The sequence below is a fragment of the Tursiops truncatus genome, chromosome 1, assembly GCF_011762595.2.
Source record: "Tursiops truncatus isolate mTurTru1 chromosome 1, mTurTru1.mat.Y, whole genome shotgun sequence".
Taxonomy (NCBI): Eukaryota; Metazoa; Chordata; class Mammalia; order Artiodactyla; family Delphinidae; genus Tursiops; species Tursiops truncatus.
This window is the reverse complement of record NC_047034.1, coordinates 164,136,672-164,155,810: the sequence shown is the minus strand read 5'-3', so window position 1 is coordinate 164,155,810 and position 19,139 is coordinate 164,136,672. Positions and strand designations below refer to the sequence as shown.

General features: G+C 39.7%; 1 protein-coding gene across 2 annotated transcripts in view; it reads left to right on the top strand.

The window, feature by feature from the left end:
- Positions 1-609: 609 nt before the first annotated feature.
- Positions 610-19,139, top strand: part of MACO1 (macoilin 1) — a 56,292-nt gene continuing 37,762 nt past the window's right edge. Inside the window, exons 1-3 of one of the 2 annotated variants that reach the window (XM_019938451.3) lie at positions 610-882; positions 15,724-15,865; positions 17,412-17,538. In XM_019938451.3, the coding sequence (XP_019794010.1) occupies positions 803-882; positions 15,724-15,865; positions 17,412-17,538 (349 nt within the window). In that variant the 5' untranslated portion in view covers positions 610-802. The remainder of the gene's footprint in view (positions 883-15,723; positions 15,866-17,411; positions 17,539-19,139) is intronic. The other variant, XM_019938450.3, reaches the window with a different exon arrangement.

Below are 19,139 nucleotides of genomic sequence, written 5' to 3'. Positions count from 1 at the left end.
TGTGTGTGGTTTGCTTTGTCATTCGTACCCCCGTCGGTGGCAGGCGCGGCCGGCTTGGCCGGGCACTCCAGGCTCCGCAGAAAAGGCCCCCGGCGCGCTGTCCCCGGCGCCTCCGGGATGAGAAGGGTGCTGTGAGCCCCTTACATAATGATGCGACTGACTGGAGCACAGTTCAGCCCAGATACGCACGTGCCGCAAACCCAGGCCTCGCGATTTCATAGGGTGCTAGTGATAGCCTACAATGAAAACAGCACCGTATGCTCTAATGTGGATTATAATACAATGAAATGCAATCCAATAATAATGAAATGTATCTTCGCAACAGGGCATAATATAGGATGTTATATTTATAGGGCCTATTTATAAGCCTCTATTTAAGTCTTTTCTGATAGGCTCGGACTCGGGCCCAGACACCGTAATGATTGGGGCACACCTCTGTCCTTCAAAGAGGCGGGTTCTAGAGTCCGTTTTGCCACAGCGGGCCCTGGGATTGGCCGGCAGCGGCGCAGAGGCGCCTTCGATTGGTCCTGAAGGCCGTCCGTCGGGGCGGAGGAGGCGGGGCAGGCGGCTGGCTGGTGCTGGGGCGGGCGGGCCCCGGAATTGTCATTTCTTTGTTTCCGAAGGCGGAGGAAGCGCTGAGCCCACACCTCCTCGTCCCACCCCCTCCCCCCGGGTGCTGGCTCCATGTCTGTGTGACCGGCCCCAGGGGTAGAGTCCAGGCCCGACGCGGGGCGGGCCGGCGGCGGCGGCGGCTGAGGTGAGAGGCGGCGGCGGCGCGGGCACCCGGCCCCCCAGCGGGAGGATGAAGCGGCGGAACACCGAGTGCAGTAAGCTCCGCCGCCCCCTAAAGCGGAACCGGATCACCGAGGGCATCTACGGCAGGTGAGCGGCGGCGCCCCCGCCTCCGCCGGCGCGGGCCCTGCGGCCCCCGGCCGTCTCTGGAGGGGCCGAGCCCCGTTATGTAACCCCGACTAGGCCTCACGCCCTTGCCGGGGGCTCCCCGGAGGAGCGCTGCCCATGGGGCCCCGGGCGGCCCGCTGGGGTCCGCCCCGAGGGCGCGGGGCGTGGCGAGGGCCGACGGCCCGGCTGGGAGGGCGCGGCGGGCGCGAGCCGCCGTTGGGACTGTCCCCAACGGCGGTGACCCCCTCCCCATCCGCGCCGCCGGGCCCTCGGGGCTGCTCTAGGGGCTGAAGGGCCTCCGCTGGTCCCCCAGCCCGCTCCGGCCCGGGAGTCGCCGGCCTGAGTCGGGAGGCGCGTGGACCATATGCACTGGTGCGGGGGAAGGCTGACAAAGTTGGGAGCAGACAGTGGCCCCGCGGTCCCTCTGCGGACTGGGCAGGTGGCCACGTTGCCCCCTTTCGCCTTTTACTTCTTTTATGGAATCTCAAACTTGGCACCGAGGGCTGAAGCCGATACCCCCAAATCATGGCCTGTGGCCCCGCTCCAGACTCAGAAGGAGTGATGATCATTTTCTCAGCAGCATTATTTTGACAATTCCAAGCAGATAGTTTTATTCGACCCCTTTAAAAAGGATTTTCTTCAAACTCGCGTGGTTTGTTGTTGTTGTTTTTAGTTTGTTTTAATTCTCCAAAAACAAAGCCGTGTCCCTTTAAATAGAAATTGAATTCAGGACTGAGGGGTAGAAGGACAACAGGTTCATGGGGCAACTTAGTGAGAATCCCAGCTTCCCTAAGCAAAATTTGTGTAGGACTGTTATTTTCTGGTTCTCACAATGTTAATTCTGAATGGTACCTGCCTTGATAAAGAAATGATTTCAGAGGAGAAGTAATTAGTTTACAAAGGAGAATTCTCAGGATGTGCATATAAGCTTGATTGGTGTTTTACAGTTTAGCTCTTCTAGCTGTGGGACTTAGAGAAATATGTGAGGTAGCTGATAACACCCAAGTTGCCTTAGCATAGCTGTACACCTTGCACATGCTACTGTTTACACATTTAAAATGATTCCTTTCCACAAGCAGCTGACCGATGTAAACATTGGGTGTTTTTTTAAATTTCAAGCTTAAAAGGGTTAAGAAGTCAGTTGAAATAAAAAGTTTTTAGCTATATCCTTATGTAATGAGCCGCAGATCATAGGAAGAGTTCATTCATTAGACAAATACATGTACTATGTGCCAGGCCCTGTTCTAGCTAGTAAGGGTGCAGCAGTGAGTAAAACAGGCCAAAATCCATGCTGAATCAATCAAACCTGCCCATTTAAACTAAAACTGTAAAAGCAAAAACCATTTTTCCTACAGATTTAATGGGTGGGGGAAAGTTCTCTTCAAGTGACACAGACTATAATTCTTGAATAAAGGAAGGGTTTTCCCCCTGCCTATTGAAAAAGATTTGAACAATTTAATATTAATAGTGACACAAGAATAGAAAAAGCGTATTAAACAGAGTTGGTAAAGCAAGGACAACCGTGCCATTTGAATGGCTGCTATTTACAGTAACATATGATGATGTACTTCTGTTTATAGTGAGAAGACTGGGAATCCCATATTGTTTACATGTTTTCTGTTGTATTTCAACTTCTCTGGTATTTGAACAAATATGCCCAGTTTAGTACCTGCCCCATAGTAACCACTCAGTCAGTGTGCATCAATGTGAAGAAGTGAATTTATTGTCTAATTAAGGTCTATTATTTTACTGATGAACTTTTGGAATTTGAATTTTCTTACCCTAAAGGTTAATAGTAAATGCCCTATGCAAGTTATTCAGAGTTTCATCTGTAAAAGTTTAAAAAACCAACAGTACTTCAGCTCTCAAATATCCTTACTCTTCTCTATTTGGCATTCTTTAGGTTAAACGTTAATAAAAAACTTACATATATTTCTACTTTCTTTTCTCTTGGAGCATCATATATCAAATGAGTGTTTCAATTCACTTATCTGTTTCTTAGTGTATATTATGGAGTATTATATTATGGAATATTATTGTCTGAAGAACAAGACCATAGTGTTGGGGTTGTTTTTTTTTTTTTACAATTTTGTTTTTAAAAAGATTTAGAAAATTTCCAGTTATTTCTAAAGCAGACAGAATGAGTGGGCTACTTACAAATTAGGTGTTTGAGGATTTGTGAGTATCAAATTTCTGTTAATCATCACATTTAAGTCTACACTAAATTGTTTTTCACACCATTGCCCATTTTGTTTCTCAGTGTCTGGCCAATTTTTATCTCATTAAATAGAGAGCTTTGTTTTTTTCTCAGGCTCCGTTGACAGTTTTGATAACCACTATCTACTGTTTCACAGCATAACTTTTCATGGACTTATTATTTTCATGTTCTCAGTCTGCACAGCTCTCTGAGCTTGGCGTAGCAAGGAGGCAGCTGTGGTGAAGAGAGCACTAGACTGGGAGTGTCAGGAGACCTAGGTTCAGACTCAGTGTCCCAGCTCTGCTGTGTGGGATGGGCAGGGCATCCACCGCTTTGAGCCCCAGTTCTCTCACCTGTCAAGTGAGTTTTGAGGACTGAGAGGAAATAACGTACAGTTTGTGAAACTCTGTAAATTCTAGCATGCTTAATACAAACATTATTTAGCATGTAGTTGTTATCGCAGTTTACCATATTTGTTTTATTTTTAAGGGTGAGGAAAGACCATAAGGTTTGGTACAACTATCAAACAAAAAGTTGAGTAGTCAAAACAAGGGGTCAGTTTCTGCTTGGTCTTGCTGGAAAAAAATCCTGTTGCTGAGATGCTTTTAATCATGGGCTCCAATCCAGCAACTGTGACTGAGGTGATTGTCAAATGATATCATTATTGTCATTATAATGGCTGTGGTAGAATTCTGTTTCAGGGGTAAGGTAGATGGAAAATGGATTTTAACATTATGTTTGTATTACCTACATTTATATATATGCCCATCATTTGAAAACTGAAATGTATAGAAATATGTTATTCCGGTCAAGTTAGTAATCAAAAATAAGAGAAAGGAAATAGGAATGGTGATTATTTTCTTTTATATTATTATGAGCTAAAATCAATGTCATTTTCAAAAAATCTGAGCCAGTATAGAGCCTGACAAAGAATAGGAATTCAGTCCTCAGTAAATGTTGAGCAAGTGAATTAGTAAATAAATGAATATAAACCAATCCATTCTATTCATTTAAGAACCTGCGTTGTTTTGGTAATTATGGAGGTTACAGGATAAGACATGGTTCCTTGTCTTCCAGGAGTTTACAGTCTAGGAGGCCGTAATAATGCCCTCTTAAATTTGTACAGTGGTTTTGAGGTTCCAAAGAACTTTGAGTTCTGTTCAAGTAAGAATATTTTAGTTGAATTAAATTTTCGCTTGCTCTTTTAGTGGTTCACCTGATGCATTAACAATTTTGCCCTGTACTATTTTATGATGCAGTACACAGTTGCCACTATGTGAGGGAATATGTATTTTCTAACTCAAATGAAATAGATGTGAAAGTACTTTGGAAATTATGAAAAAAAGTTATTAATAAGAGAAAGTAAAATGAATAACTCTACATAACTATAACATTTCAGAGGTCCTCGGGTTTTAGGGCAGTGACTCTCTCCCTGTGTCTGCCTTCACACATGCACCAGACGCTCCCAAAAGTAATATCTAATTACTCCATGCAGTGATTCTCCAGGTGGAGTGGGGTTGGAGTGCTATGTAGATTTTAAAAGGCTTAAGGGAATTCCGGGTGGTTCATTCACCTTTCATCTTGCCAGGCTCCCTACTCCTCTCTGAGAATTAATGATTTTATAATAGGAAGATGAGGAGATAAGGTGTGGTGAGTAGAAGACAGAGGCAGAAACATTTATGTTTAAAGTCTCTGCAGTTAAAATTGTTCCTTACCCAAGTAAGTAATATAAGAATTTTAAGTAAGGCAGGTGTTTTAAGCTTCAGGAAATGATTTTATAGCTTTGTTACTGGTGGTTGAAGGAAGCATTCCTTCACTGGTGGATTTCTGGATACTTCCTGTCATGGTGTGCTGGGTTCTCCTTGTAGTATGTTGCCTGAAGCTTAAGCAGTGTAGTACTGTACCTGACTTTTACATTTTAGGACTCGAGACTTCCCTGGTCTATACAGTACCTTTTCCCATCCTTACTTCAGAGAAGAGTTTTCTGGCCTTTGACTTTCTAAATGGTCAAAGTTTACATACTTCTCAGCTTCCTAATTTCCTTTTTCAGACCCTTGTCTAAATAATCTGATCTCCAGAGATTTCACTTCTCTGCTTTTCCTGCCCACCTTAATGATGTTTCCTAAGCCTGGTTTTAGACTCCTTTGGGCTGTGCTTACTAAAGCCACGGGAGGCTGGCATGACCCTTGGCTGCCTTGAGTGTACATGTGTTCTGCAACTGAAACCCCAGATACCAGTGTTGCAACCTCACAGCCTAAAAGCATTTTGGTAATCTTGGTAGGCCTTAACTTCAGCTATGCTGGACTTGACATAAAAGTGATAAATGCGGTATTGTTTTAGAGGGGTATTGGGTAGGGGGGTAAGTACAATAGAGAAATTAGAAATTGAAATGTTTTCACCCACCTCTAGTGAGGTGTTGAGCTAAACCCTTGTATTTGCAGTTTCTGTGAAATACATTGAAACAAATCTGCCACACTGAATTTTGTACTTAATTTTTGCTAGTAGTATACTACCTTAAAAAAAAAGTACTTTCCTCCAGTTTTCATTTATGATTCTTCTCGTCTGAGCATTCTTGGCAGTTTCATTTCATTAGACATTTTGAAAATCCCTTTAAGTTGCTGCTATGTATTGAGGCAGGGAAAGGAGGGAATGTGATCTATTCCAGATTATTGGCTTAAAAGCTTCCTGTTTTGTTAATGATACTCTTCCTTTTTCTTCACATTGATACCTCGTGGCTTTTCTTGAACCTCACTAGATTTGGAGACTGATTTTAATGGTAGACTTAATAGCTTATTATTTTCACTTTCTTGTTATATACCTATATATTGTGGACCCAATCCATGTTCTATAAGCACTTTTATTTCCAGAGTCTTTTTCTTTGGCCATTTCTCCCAGATTTCCTCCATATTAACCCTTTGGGGTTTTATGTGTATGTATGTGTGTTTTGTTTTGTCATTTTCTAGGCTACCATCTAGGTGATATACTTAGGGGGCTATAACGAGATATAACATGTATCTTGTGGAGTCTGGAGGGTCAGATAGAAATTTTATAAACTTAGTTGAGATCAAAGTGAAATACTATAATTGGATTACTTTTCTTCGTTAAATTTAGTGTGCTCTTCAAATATAGTTTTTACTTTATTCTCTAGGCTTCCCAGATTTGGGTGTAATTATTTTACTTGGATAGTTTTCAAGAAATAGGTCCAGAAGAAAAACAAGTTCTCTGCTCAACAAGCTGCATGAGTAGAACGGTGCTTACCAACGGTAGAAACACATAGCCTCTGCGGGACTTTTTTTTTCCCCATCGTGGATTTCTTCAAATACCTGAGGAGTGACTACTTCCTCAAGATCTCTCACCTTCAGGCAAATGCACTCTGGTAATGGAAACTTTAAAAAATGTAATCAGCTGTTAAAGTATATTCTTTGAGGCTTTTTATCTTTATTTTGGCATTTAATTTAACTGACATCAAATTGGCCTCAGCTCATCAACCTTCTAAGATGCCTGTCACCCCCAGACTTTGAAGCCCCTTCATAGCACTGGCTTTCATTCCTTTGTATTTTTCCCTCTGCTGCCCTTAAGGATGATATGCTCACATTGACTCATGGGGTTATAACATCAGAAGTAATTTATCCCTCGCCCCATCTCCTCTGTTGCCATTTCTGTTTTAGAGGTTTTGCATTAGTGGATTGAAATGGTGCATCTAGTCCACTTCAGGTGTATCCATAGAGATCACTGACTTATTAAGGCTGTTTGGTATCTGTTTCCTACCCAGCACAGGGGAGGTGACTAGAAATAATCTCGTTCTGTTTTTAAATTATATTATTACTTTGCTCATCTTAAAAACACTTTTAAAAACCAAATAAGCTGCTCAGTACTAAAGTCAGTACTTTGCCATCTTGTAGTAAGGTCAGGAGCTCTGGAGAAAATGGGGGCCATGTTCATGGTCAAACAAAAACTCCTGTCTCAGATGAGAGAGATACTAAGGCTGGAGTCTTCTGTCTCAGATGTAATAAGTATTATTTTCTTGTCTTTTTCTAGACTTGACAAACTATACCTCATGGTTCATTGTGTTTCTGGCTTTTTAAAAAATGAGTTGTCTTTTTATTTTTAAATTACATGTTTCTCTTTTACAATGACCATTCTATGAGTGTGAATATTGTTGGAAAGCAGTCTTGAATTGTCCCATCTTTTGTGCCATAGCTATTTCTGTAAAGAGCATTTGACTTTAACATCTTTTTCTGCAGAGCTTCATAGTGTGTTTACAAATTCATAGTTTATGAATTAAGGTACTGAGTGTTTATTCTTTCATAAAGCACATCTGCTCATTTTTTTAAAACTTGGTTGTCTTGGAGAATTAAAGAATTATGTAACTTGGGGACTTCCCTGGTGGTGCAGTGGTTAAGAATCCGCCTGCCAATGCAGGGGACACGGGTTCGATCCCTGGTCCGGGAAGATCCCACATCCCGCGGAGCAACTAAGCCCGAGCACCACAACTACTGAGCCTGTGCTCTAGAGCCCGCGTGCCCCAACTACTGAAGCCCACACACCTAGAGCACGTGCTCCACAGCAAGAGAAGCCACTGCAGTGAGAAGCACACGCACCGCAATGAAGAGTAGCCCCCGCTCGCTGCAACTAGAGAAAGCCCGCGCGCAGCAACAAGGACCCAACGCAGCCAAAAATAAATAAATAAATAAATTTAGTTAAAAAAAAGAATTATGTAACTTGAATATGTATACACAAAGGGATATAAAGAAGGGAAATAATATTTATCAAACATTTAGTAAGAGATGAGAAAGTCCAATGTGATGGATAAGCATATGGGCTTTAACATCATATGAACTTGTGTTCGATTAATGTCCCCGACACTAGTTATTTGATCTTGAACAAGTCATCTACCTGCTTTAACCCTCAGTTTTCTCATCTGTAAAATGAAGATAGTAAATAATATTACCTACTTTATAGGATTGTTATAAGGATCATTGAGATAAGTCACGTAAAATACTTAACATAGTGCCTGACACAGACAGGGCTGCTCAAAAAGTTGTTTGCTGTTACTACTATAATTTTATCTTCATTCTGTTATTTAGTTCCAGTAAGGATATTAGCTTCAGTTTCACAGGTGAGGAAACTGAGATTACAGGAGGTTTCACCACTTGATAGAGACCTCTATCTGCCTTACCCCAAAGTCTGTCCTCTTTTTGTTTTACTTTTTGTGCTACTTCACCCTTTCTGAATGGTGTTTATGTGTAATAACTCTTATGGTGCTCTCAAACTCTCTACTACATGAAGGACAGGTGTCATTATCTTCATTTTTCAGGTGAAGCAACAGGTACCAGGAGTGTCTTGTGCAAGGCCATTAATCTTTTTTCCTTCTCAAAATGAGAATCTCTTTTCCATTAAATAATCCAATATAGATGTGACAACAATGCAAAATGTGATCCTGGACTGGGATTGATTGATCAATGGGTCTATCTATCTATCTGTTGCTATAAAGGACATTAGTGAGTTCATTACTGAAATTTGAATAACTTCTGTAGATCAGATAATAGTACTGTATCAGTGTTAATTTCCTGATTTTGATAATTGTGTTGTGGTTATATAAGAAAATTTTCTTGTTTTCAAGAATTTCAGGAGTAAGGGAACATTATGTCTGCAAATTATTTTCAAATAGTTCAGGAAAAAACTACGTATACATATATGGGGGAGAATGATAGAAACTTGATAAAATGTTTTACCTTTTGTGAAATCTGGGTGGAAAGATATAAGGGAGTTCTTTGTATTATTTTGGCAGCTTTTCTGTAAGTCTAAAACGATTTCAAAATGAAGAGTTAAGAAAATAAAAGCAATACATGCTTGTTATAAAAAATTAAAGCAGTATGACAATGTGTAAGTGTAACAGAAAAGAGCTTAGTCCTCTTTCCCTGGAATGAGCACTGTTATATAATTCATAAGTATGGTTTCTTCCTTGATCCATATAAACAAACATATATAGTTCTTTCTTAACAAAAATAGAATTCTGTTTTACACAAAAGTTTCTTGGTTTTTCTTCTTATTTAATCATGTCCATTTCTTTACATAGAAATTTATTTATAATTTTTTAGCAGCAACACAGCAGTGCATGTAGAATTCACTCTGATCTCTGCGGTCTCCTGACTCCCATTCCTGTGCTCTTTCAACAGTGTCCTGCAGCTTATTAGTTCCCTGTTCCTCAGTTTTCTTTCCTATAAAATGATAATAACTGCCTTGCTTATGTCATAGTTGTAAGGATAAAATGAGATAATATGAAAGCTTTTGGAAGAGTTACACAAGTGCGATATAAACATAAGGTATGATTAGGTAGATGATTATTACTATTAAAGATATGAAGCATAATACTTGATTCGTTTATAAAATGAATTTCTAATGTTTGTACAATGTTAACACAATTTTTTAGGGCCTGTGGGTTGTCTTCTTTCTCCTGTTGTCTTCTTTACCTCTTTTAATCCCAAACCCCATAGAATCCACACTATTAAAAGTGTTTTTGAAGCAGAAATTCTAAAACTCTAAACTTTCCAGTTACATTAGGTTACAGTACTTGTTCCTGATATCTTAATAGTCATATAGTACTTTAGAAAAATACTATACAACACAATTCTTAAAAGCTTTTTTAGTGATTTCCATTCTAGGGTTTTTTTCTTTTTAAATTGGACATATTTCACACTGTTAGATTTGTCATTCCAGTGGCTGTGTATGTGTATAAGCATGAGAGTGTGTGTGTGTGTGTGTGTGTGTGTGTGTGTGTGTGTGTGTGTGTGATTGACTCTAGAATGGTTTTCTTTGCAGTCTGCAGGAGGCCCAGAATAGAAAAGAAAAATACAGAACAGCTTAGGTCTTCTCAGCCTGCTCCCCTTTTCTGGATTTTACACAAGGATGTGGTTGCAGAACGTAGCAGTGGTTCTAGTCTTGAGGCTCATGCACAACTTTCTGTAGACCACCATTCCTCAGATTTTTTGTCTTGGAACCTCTTTATACTCTTAAAAGTGATTGAGAATCCCAAAGAGCTTTGGTTTGTATGGATTATATCTAAAAATTTTACTGGATTAGAAATTAAGAGAAAAATTTTAAATAATTACTAGTTCATATAACAATAATAAATGCATGAGAAGAGTGGTGTGGTTTTACATTTTTGCAGATTTCTTTAATGTTAGGCTTAATAGAAGATACTTTGAGGACCCCCACAGTAGTCAGAACCAGTGGCAGGTAGGCTAAATGGAGTGATAGTCTGGCATCCAGAGCAAGGCTGATAAGATTTCTTTCTTCCTAGTGGAAAAATAGTGAGAACAGATTGGGAGCAGGTGCATGGTAATCCTTCAGGCAGCAACTGTATTTGTTATCTTCGTTGGTGTTGCTTTGTTCAGACACCCTTCTTAGTCACCTGTGCATTATCTTTCCCTCTACCTTCACTTTGTAAGTGTGTGCTTTGATAAAAGCCCTACTGTTGGTCCTAAACATTCTTATGCATGGCAGGTCATTCATTCAACAACTATTTGTTAAGTTTCTCTGGTGTGCAAGGTTCTGTGCTGGGCATCGAGAATAAAGCAGGGAACAAAATGGGCAGCTCCTTTGTTCTTCTTGTGGACTTTACATTTAAACAATTAGTTATACAAAATGTTATTTAATTATAACATGATTCTTGTGGTATAGGATGCTATATGAACATATAATGGGGTAACTAACAGTCTTTACTGTGGGGTCAGGGAGGCCTTTTTTGAAGAAATGATGTTCATGCTGCGTGCTGAAGGATAAGTAGTAATGGAAGTGCTTCATTTAGTTAAAGTTGTATTTAGGTAAGGATCTTGTCTGTGACTCAGAAAGAAATGTAGAAAAGTGGAAGAATTAACCCTGGACAGTTTGAATGTTCCCAGTTGAGGGATGGATAGCTAACAGTTTGGAGATAAGTACTGATGATCTGAGTAGATCGTTGTCTTCTTTTTGAGAAATTGTGGAATTCAGTGGAAGTTCTATGAGTATGAGAAGTTTATACAATAAACCAATACTTCTCAAATTTTAATGTATGCACAAAGGGTCTAGGGATCTGGTTAATACACAGCCTTGGATTAAATAGGCCTGGGGTGGTCCCTGAAATACTGCTTTCCTAAAAAGTTCATACATGATGCTGATGCTGCTGGTCCATGGACCATACTTTGAGTAGCAAAACTGTAATTACATATAATAAGACTTTAGCAGGATACCAGCTGGACAAGAGGCTGGGCAAACATTCTGGAAGTGATGTCCAATAGGGAGAAGTATTCAATAACAGTAGAGACAAAGCAGTTTGTTTCAAGAGGTATCATGCTACATACTGAAAAGTAAAAGGGATTCACAGTTGCTGTTACGGAGAGGACAGGAAAGCTTGGGATTGTGATAGATGACTACTAGCACAGCCAGTGAAGTATTCCACAGACTCATTTCTGTGGTGAGGCCCAAGTGAACTAAATGACCATTAGTCTGCCTAGGGAAAAGGTCAGGTACTGAGGATTGATAGCCACCCTGTGGTAATTATATGAGCTCCAGAAAATGATCTAAGTGACAAGCAGCTAGAGATACTAGAGAGAAGGTACACTTTACATGGAAAAAGAAGAATGTTCAATACTACTTCTCATTAATCATAGGTGATTAATCCATAGATGGAGGGTATTGCTAAATAGATTCAATTTTAAAAAATGGTTGTAAATGGCAAGGGTAGGAATAGAATGGGGAATTCTATTGGGAATGGAATGGGAAAAAAGAATCTTATAGTTAATATTCACTGTGAAAGAGTCACCACCATTAAGCCTAATGTTTGCATATCTCTTCTGTATTTCACTGGCACCCAGAGTAGAAGCTAATCAGACCATCAGAAGACAATATTGGTCTGCCCTTGTTTCAATATACTATTATGGAAAGTATCTTTTTGTTGCAATTCTGCTTTAAATTTTTGTTCAAGATATTTTATAGTAATTAGTAAACTTACTTGGATCAGAGAATTAAAGTAACAGCAAGTTAGCCATAAGTCATATTATGAACTATATATATAAAAATATTTTATACTTAATCATATTTTTTTCATGGTTTAAAAGAAATATTTTGGAATGTTAAGGGTTTAAAACCCTGTCTAGGGGCTTCACTGGTGGCACAGTGGTTAAGAATCCACCTGCCAACGCAGGGGACATGGGTTCAAGCCCTGGTCTGGGAAGATCCCACATGCCGTGGAGCAACTAAGCCCATGCGCCACAACTACTGAGCCTGCGCTCCAGAGCCCGCGAGCCACAACTACTGAAGCCTGCATGCCACAACTACTGAAGCCTGTGTGTCTAGAGCCCGTGCTCCACAACAAGAGAATCCACCACGATGATAAGCCCGCGCACTGCAATGAAGAGTAGCCCCCGCTCGCCGCAAGTAGAGAAAGCCCACGTGCAGCAACGAAGACCCAATGCAGCCAAAAATAAAATAAATAAATTTATATTAAAAAAAACCTGCCTAAAATTTTCTCCCCCTTTAGTAAATGTCATCTCTTTGGATTTGGCAAAATCTTATGACCTTCAGAGTATGGAAGGAAAGGAATTAGTCAGGTTTTCTACACTGATGAGCAGTCATTTTAGTTTACTTGTCTTTTAAATTTTGTACATGTACCTATAGAAGGATGATAGGCATAATTTACTGATATAGAAGGCTCAGTGAATCAGGCAACTGTCTTAAACTTTCTAAAACTCATATTAGATTGGAATGAATCTATAAAGTTTAAAACTAGTCCTAGAGTAGAATCAACTGTTAATTAAGATTGCCTCTTGATTTTAGAGGCAGGCCCACCTAGAAGGGGAGCCTGAGGAAAGCTGAGGGTATAGCACATGTTTGTGAAAGATCAAGTTTCCTGAGATATCTGTACTTCCAAACTGTGACTCCATAAGAACTGGGTGTCCAGGAACATCAGAGGTATGAAAGCAGCTGTTTGAAAAGAAATTAAATATATAAAAAGGAACCCCCTTGAAGTTACAGAATTGAAAATGAGTAGTCACTGTAACAAAGATGATCGTTTTTGTAATGCCTTAGGTTTAAATGATTGAGTTATTAAAAAGTATTCAACAGGCTGCCATTCTTAGGATAATGCTTTCTATACAGTGAAATGGTTTGTTGCCAGCTAGACTAGGATCCTGCCATGCCTGGGAGCACTTGGGGCAGAGAGCAGTCGGTAGAACTCTGTCTTCTCCACTTGGGGAATAGTGACAACTAGACATGATGAGGCACCCACCATGTCTTATTCGGCTACATTCCACACACAGCCCCATGGGAAAAGGATTCATCAGAGAAGTAAATACATTTCCATGACATTTCTTAAATGCCTTAGGAATATGGATGAAAGGCTATTATTTCTTCTTTAAAACCTAGAAACAATTCTAGAAACAAGGAAAAAACCTTTTACTTTTATTTATTTATTTATTGCTGTACGCGGGCCTCTTACTGTTGTGGCCTCTCCCGTTGCGGAGCACAGGCTCCAGGTACACAGGCTCAGCGGCCATGGCTCACGGGCCCAGCCGCTCCACGGCATGTGGGATCCTCCCGGACCGGGGCACCAACCCATGTCCCCTGCATCGGCAGGCGGACTCTCAACCACTGCGCCACCAGGGAAGCCCCAAAACCTTTTACTTTTAAAGCCAAGCTTGGAAATCTAGTTTCAAACTAGATTTGTGCTCCTGAATGCCTGCGTGTCTCAGTTGTTCTTTCTAACAAACTATGCCTTACTCTCCACTGGATCAGTGATGGATTTAATGAATGAGGATGAGAGCTCTGTCCTCATCTGGCTAACATGACTCTAATGAAACTAAAAGGTGGGACTTAAGATTCAAGCTTGTGGACTTCCCTGGTGGCTCAGTGGTTAAGAATCCGCCTGCCAATGCAGGGGACACGGGTTCAAGCCCTGGTCCGGGAAGATCCCACATGGCCACGGAGCAACTAAGCCTGTGCGCCACAACTACTGAGCCTGCGCTCTAGAGCCTGCGAGCCACAATTACTGAGCCCACGTGCCACAACTACTGAAGCCCACGCGCCTAGAATCCGTGCTTCGCAACAAGAGAAGCCACTGCAGTGAGAAGCCCGTGCACTGCAACAAAGAGTAGCCCCCGCTCGCTGCAGCTAGCGAAAGCCCGCGCGCATCAATGAAGATCAAATGCAGCCTCTAAATAAATAAATAAATATATGGGGGAAGAAAAAGATTCAAGCTTGTGTTGTGGTTTGCCTTGGGTTCCTTGATTCTACAGCAAACCTCTTAATCAAAACTTACTGTTGTGCCCAAAGAAGTTCTACCAAGAATTAGTATTAGAAATTGACCCTAGTTGCAAATTATGTATCATTATGATACTGTAACATTAAGGGTCATATGTGTCTGTTCTTGACATCTTTTACCTGTGTGGCTTTATAGGGCATAGAAAGAGGCCTCAGTGCTGGATCCTGCTTTTGTTAATTTTACCCCAAGAATATAAGTCTTTTCGTACCTTATTTTAACATATTTCAAAATTATTTATTAAAAGTTTTGATTTTATTGTTCATGTTGTATATTCAGACAGCTAATTTAATCAGCAATATTGGAATGTTTGTATTGCAAAACACCATGCAAGGCTGTTGCCCGAGTCAAAGTGAATTTTAGGTACTTCCCATCTGTATATCTTAGAAAACCTTTAAAAAAAAATACCTAAATTGAACCTGCTCCAGAAATGACCAGATTAAAGACCTAGAATTAGGGGCTTATTAATAGGTAGAGTCTGAAAGCTTCTGTTATCTATGATACAACTAATGAATTGGAAGAATGGGCTTTTAGATTATATGAAAAATATATTTTTTAATCCAGGTCCTTACCTTGCTTTCAGATATCACAGTGGTTAGATATGTGTTCTGACTGGCTTATCAAGGTGTGTTTCTATTTAACGTAAGTCCAGAGGGAAGTGGGAGCACACATTAACATCTCAGCTAGAGCAAGGCTGGGATCTTTCAGGGTTTTTTTCTTTAATGTACATTTTGGTACCCTCACAGCCCTTGGAAGTGATTGGCATCTGCTCCCTAAGTTAATTTCTGTCTGTTTTGGGAAGTCATTTGGTTGTTGTTCGGTTAATTCACATGAATACTATAGAGAGAGGCAAGAGGAGAAACGGGGGGAAAAAGACAGAATTCTTCAAGCGTGTAGGGATGTGCATCAAGAATTTCAAAGACTCTTCAAACAGATGTTGAGGGGTGGGGAAACAGCAAATTTCAAGCCACTCAACCATGACATTTCTTCTAATGAAGAACAGCTTGAAAGCTGTAATTTTGAGAGTGTTGCAGTATTGTGAAGTCATATACTTAGCACATTTTAAAATAGTGGTGAGATTTAAGTGGGCCTTTTCCATCTTAAATGGAATTAAGCATTTTGGGTCATCATCTTATTTTGGTAGTTGTGGGTCTCAGAATGAACACCAGAGCTTTTAAAATGTAGGTGGGCCATGGCAGCATCTCTTTTTGTCCTTTATCTCCACTATTTTCATAGTATAGGAAGATATTTTTTGTCTCTTTAAATAAAGCAGTGAATTTTCTTTTTCTAGCTCTTCACAAATGACCTTGAATTCTTTTATATTTTGCAGTACGTTTTTATACCTGAAATTCCTGGTAGTGTGGGCACTTGTCCTCCTGGCAGATTTTGTCCTGGAGTTCAGATTTGAATACCTGTGGCCATTTTGGCTTTTCATCAGAAGCGTCTATGATTCCTTCAGATACCAGGGACTGGTAAGTTTATTAATATATATATTTTTCAAGTGTAAAAGATTTATTTACCCTTCTAAGAAAGTCTTCAATAACTGATAGTGAAACTGTTTAAAGTAGATTTTATTAGCAATACTTAGGTGACTGTACTGAGTAACAGGGTCTATGGACTGAAACTAGCCTTTGAGGCTATTTTGTCCAAACCCACTGATCAAATCATTTTACTCCCTCCTCTACCATTCCAGTGAAAAGAAGGGGAGGGAGGGAGGATTTCAGGAGGAAGACAGAGTAGTGGATAAAGCAGTAATTGCCCAGTTCTACTCTGAAGTACCTCTGGAGCCCCTATCACTGGCTTTGTGACTGGGTTCGAGTTAGAGCAGTGGTTCTCAGACTTTTTGGTCTCCAGATCCTTTACACTCTTAACAACTATTGAGGACTCCAAAAAGCTTTTATTTATGTAGGTTACATCTATCTATTTTTACTATATTAGAAATTAAAACTGGAAAAAATTTTAATACTTTTTAATTTAAATGAAAATAAAAAATTAAATTTTTATTTAAAATAAAATAAAATTTAAAATAAAAATTGAATACTTAATTCACTTAAAAAAAGCAATAATAAACCCATTACATGTTAATACACATTACATTTTAAAATGAAAAATAACTGTATTTTCCAAAACAAAATAATTAGAAGATTGACTACATTTTTGAAAATCTCTCTAATGTCTGGCTTAATAGAAGACAGCTGGATTTCCATATCTGCTTGTGAACTCAGGTGATTACAATATCACTTACCGTGTAACTTCTAGAAGACACCACCATACTCCTGAGTAAATGAGCATGAAAGAGGCAGATAACGCCTTAGTATTATTATGAAATTATTTTACCTGGGAGACTCCCTGGAAGGATCTCAGAGATCCCCAGGGATCCCCAGATCATGTTTTGAGAACTACTGGATTAGAGCAAGGGCATAGGCCTGGGCTTGCTCCCTTGGTTGACCTGTAGTTCTGTTGTGTTCCAGAGCCACATCTTAAACCTGTACCTCTTCTACCCAGGCCTGGTGCTTTGGTCAGAGCAAATCCATGCCTTGAAAAGATGGTTTTGAGCTCATGTCCTGTTAGTAATAGATAATGATGTGTCCAGAGGAAGCTGCATTGTTAAAATTATGAACATCAGTGTAATTCTTGCCACAACAGCCTCCAACAGCCTATCCTTTAAGAATGAGTCTCTTTAGTAATATTTTGTGAGGAGAGAGGAGGCTTTTCTGTGTTAAAATTCTGTTTCTTTTAGGTAACCCACCTGTGGAGTCCAAGTAAACTCACTGTGAATCAACCTGTTGGTTCTGGTCCAGTTCTTCATGATTTGAGGCCATAAATAAGATTACTCTTTAATGCTAAATTAACGACTACTTTTTATATGGGTGATTTTAACTATTTAAAATTTCCTGTTGTAACTTGTTCTGTAGTTATTGCATAGCAGTTTCAGAGATTTTGTCCAACGTGCTTTTAATAATCTGTTTGAAATTAACATGTTCTAAGATATGTTTTTTATTTTGTTTTTCCCTTTAGGCCTTCTCAGTATTTTTTGTTTGTGTAGCATTCACGTCAAATATAATATGTCTGCTGTTCATCCCCATACAATGGCTTTTTTTTGCTGCTAGTACATATGTGTGGGTTCAGTACGTATGGCACACAGGTAAGTTTTAATGGTTTCTTAGATAGATAGAAATCTTAGATTCAAACTTTTTAAATGTGATTTCCTTGAATAAATTATTTAGAGTTGAGTTTAATGTGAACATTTTTTTAATCCTTCAAATTTTTTTAACATCTTTATTGGAGTATAATTGCTTTACAGTGTTGTGTTAGTTTCTGCTGTATAACAAAGTGAATCAGCTATATGTATACGTATATCCCCATATCCCCTCCCTCTTGCATCTCCCTCCCACCCTCCCTATCCCACCCCTCTAGGTGGTCACAAAGCATCAAGCTGATCTCCCTGTGCTGTGCTGCTGCTTCCCACTTGCTATCTGTTTTACATTTGGTAGTGTATAAATGTGGACATTTTAAAGATCCCTTTTCATAATAGATTATAATATACCTTTAAAATTTATTTTTTTATTATTGAATCAAAACTTTAAGCCTTTATGATTTGATATTTTGATTGTAGACATTTCAGTTACCAACTCTCATTATGAAGATATCCGATATCCATTTTTTAAAAAAAAGTTGAAGCAGGTTTTATTTAGGTGGACTTGAAGACAGCCATGTGCCAAATAGGAAAGATGTTCCTTCAGCTTCAGTATTGAAAGGAATGTCAGAAGTCATTTAGTTGAACCCTTATTTGGCATAAGAGTCCCCACAGCATCCCTGGCACATGGTGGTTTAATCTCTGATTGAAAATCTAGTGACAAGGAACTTACTACTGTTGTTTTGGGGCAACTGGAATAGAAAATTCTTCCTCCTACTGAGCCAGAATTTTCCTCCTTACACTTTTGACCCAGCATGTCTTGACTGTCTTGGGACTCACTGATCACTTAGGGGATATAAAGGGCTTTCCCCAGAAAAACACATGGGAATATACAGAAAAAATTTTTTTTTTAATTTTAAAGGGCTTACAGACCACCCCTCTGGTCCAAACATGGGACCCCTGCATTAGAGCCACACTGAATGAGCATAATCTTCCATCCATGTTAACATTTCTTTAGAGCCTTAAAGACACTGTCATATCCTCTCATCTTCTTTTCTGTAGACCAAAGCATTTCCGATTTCATCAGCTTTTCCTTGGATGTTATTTTAAGCACTTACACCATTCTGATCTCCCTAGTTCTTAGTGGCTCTCTAAACCAAAATGTACTATTTCAGGTATGTTCTGACTTGAGTGGAGCTACGTAGCCACCTCCCTTCTTCTTAGAGCTATTCTTTTGCTATTACAAACTAAGATGACCTGAGATGTTTTGATAGCTCCAGTCCACTATGAAGCCTGCACAAGGGATGCATGGGGATATGATGATTGGCTCTCAGATCATCACATTTCTCTGCAAAGCTGCATGAAACTTGATTCCTAGGCCCAGCTGCAACCTGTAGAATTTTGACTGCTGTTGGAGCACCAACTAATAAAAGCTGTCTGGAGCAACAGTCATTCTCTTCTCTAAATGCTATAAGGATGATGTTGTCCCATGGTAGAAGACACAGTTCAGCTCTTATTTAAAGTATCCACTTTGAGCATTGTTTTCTCCATCTTTAGCGCTCTCTCATATCTGACTGAATTTATAAGCTAGCATGCTGGTTCCTTAGTCT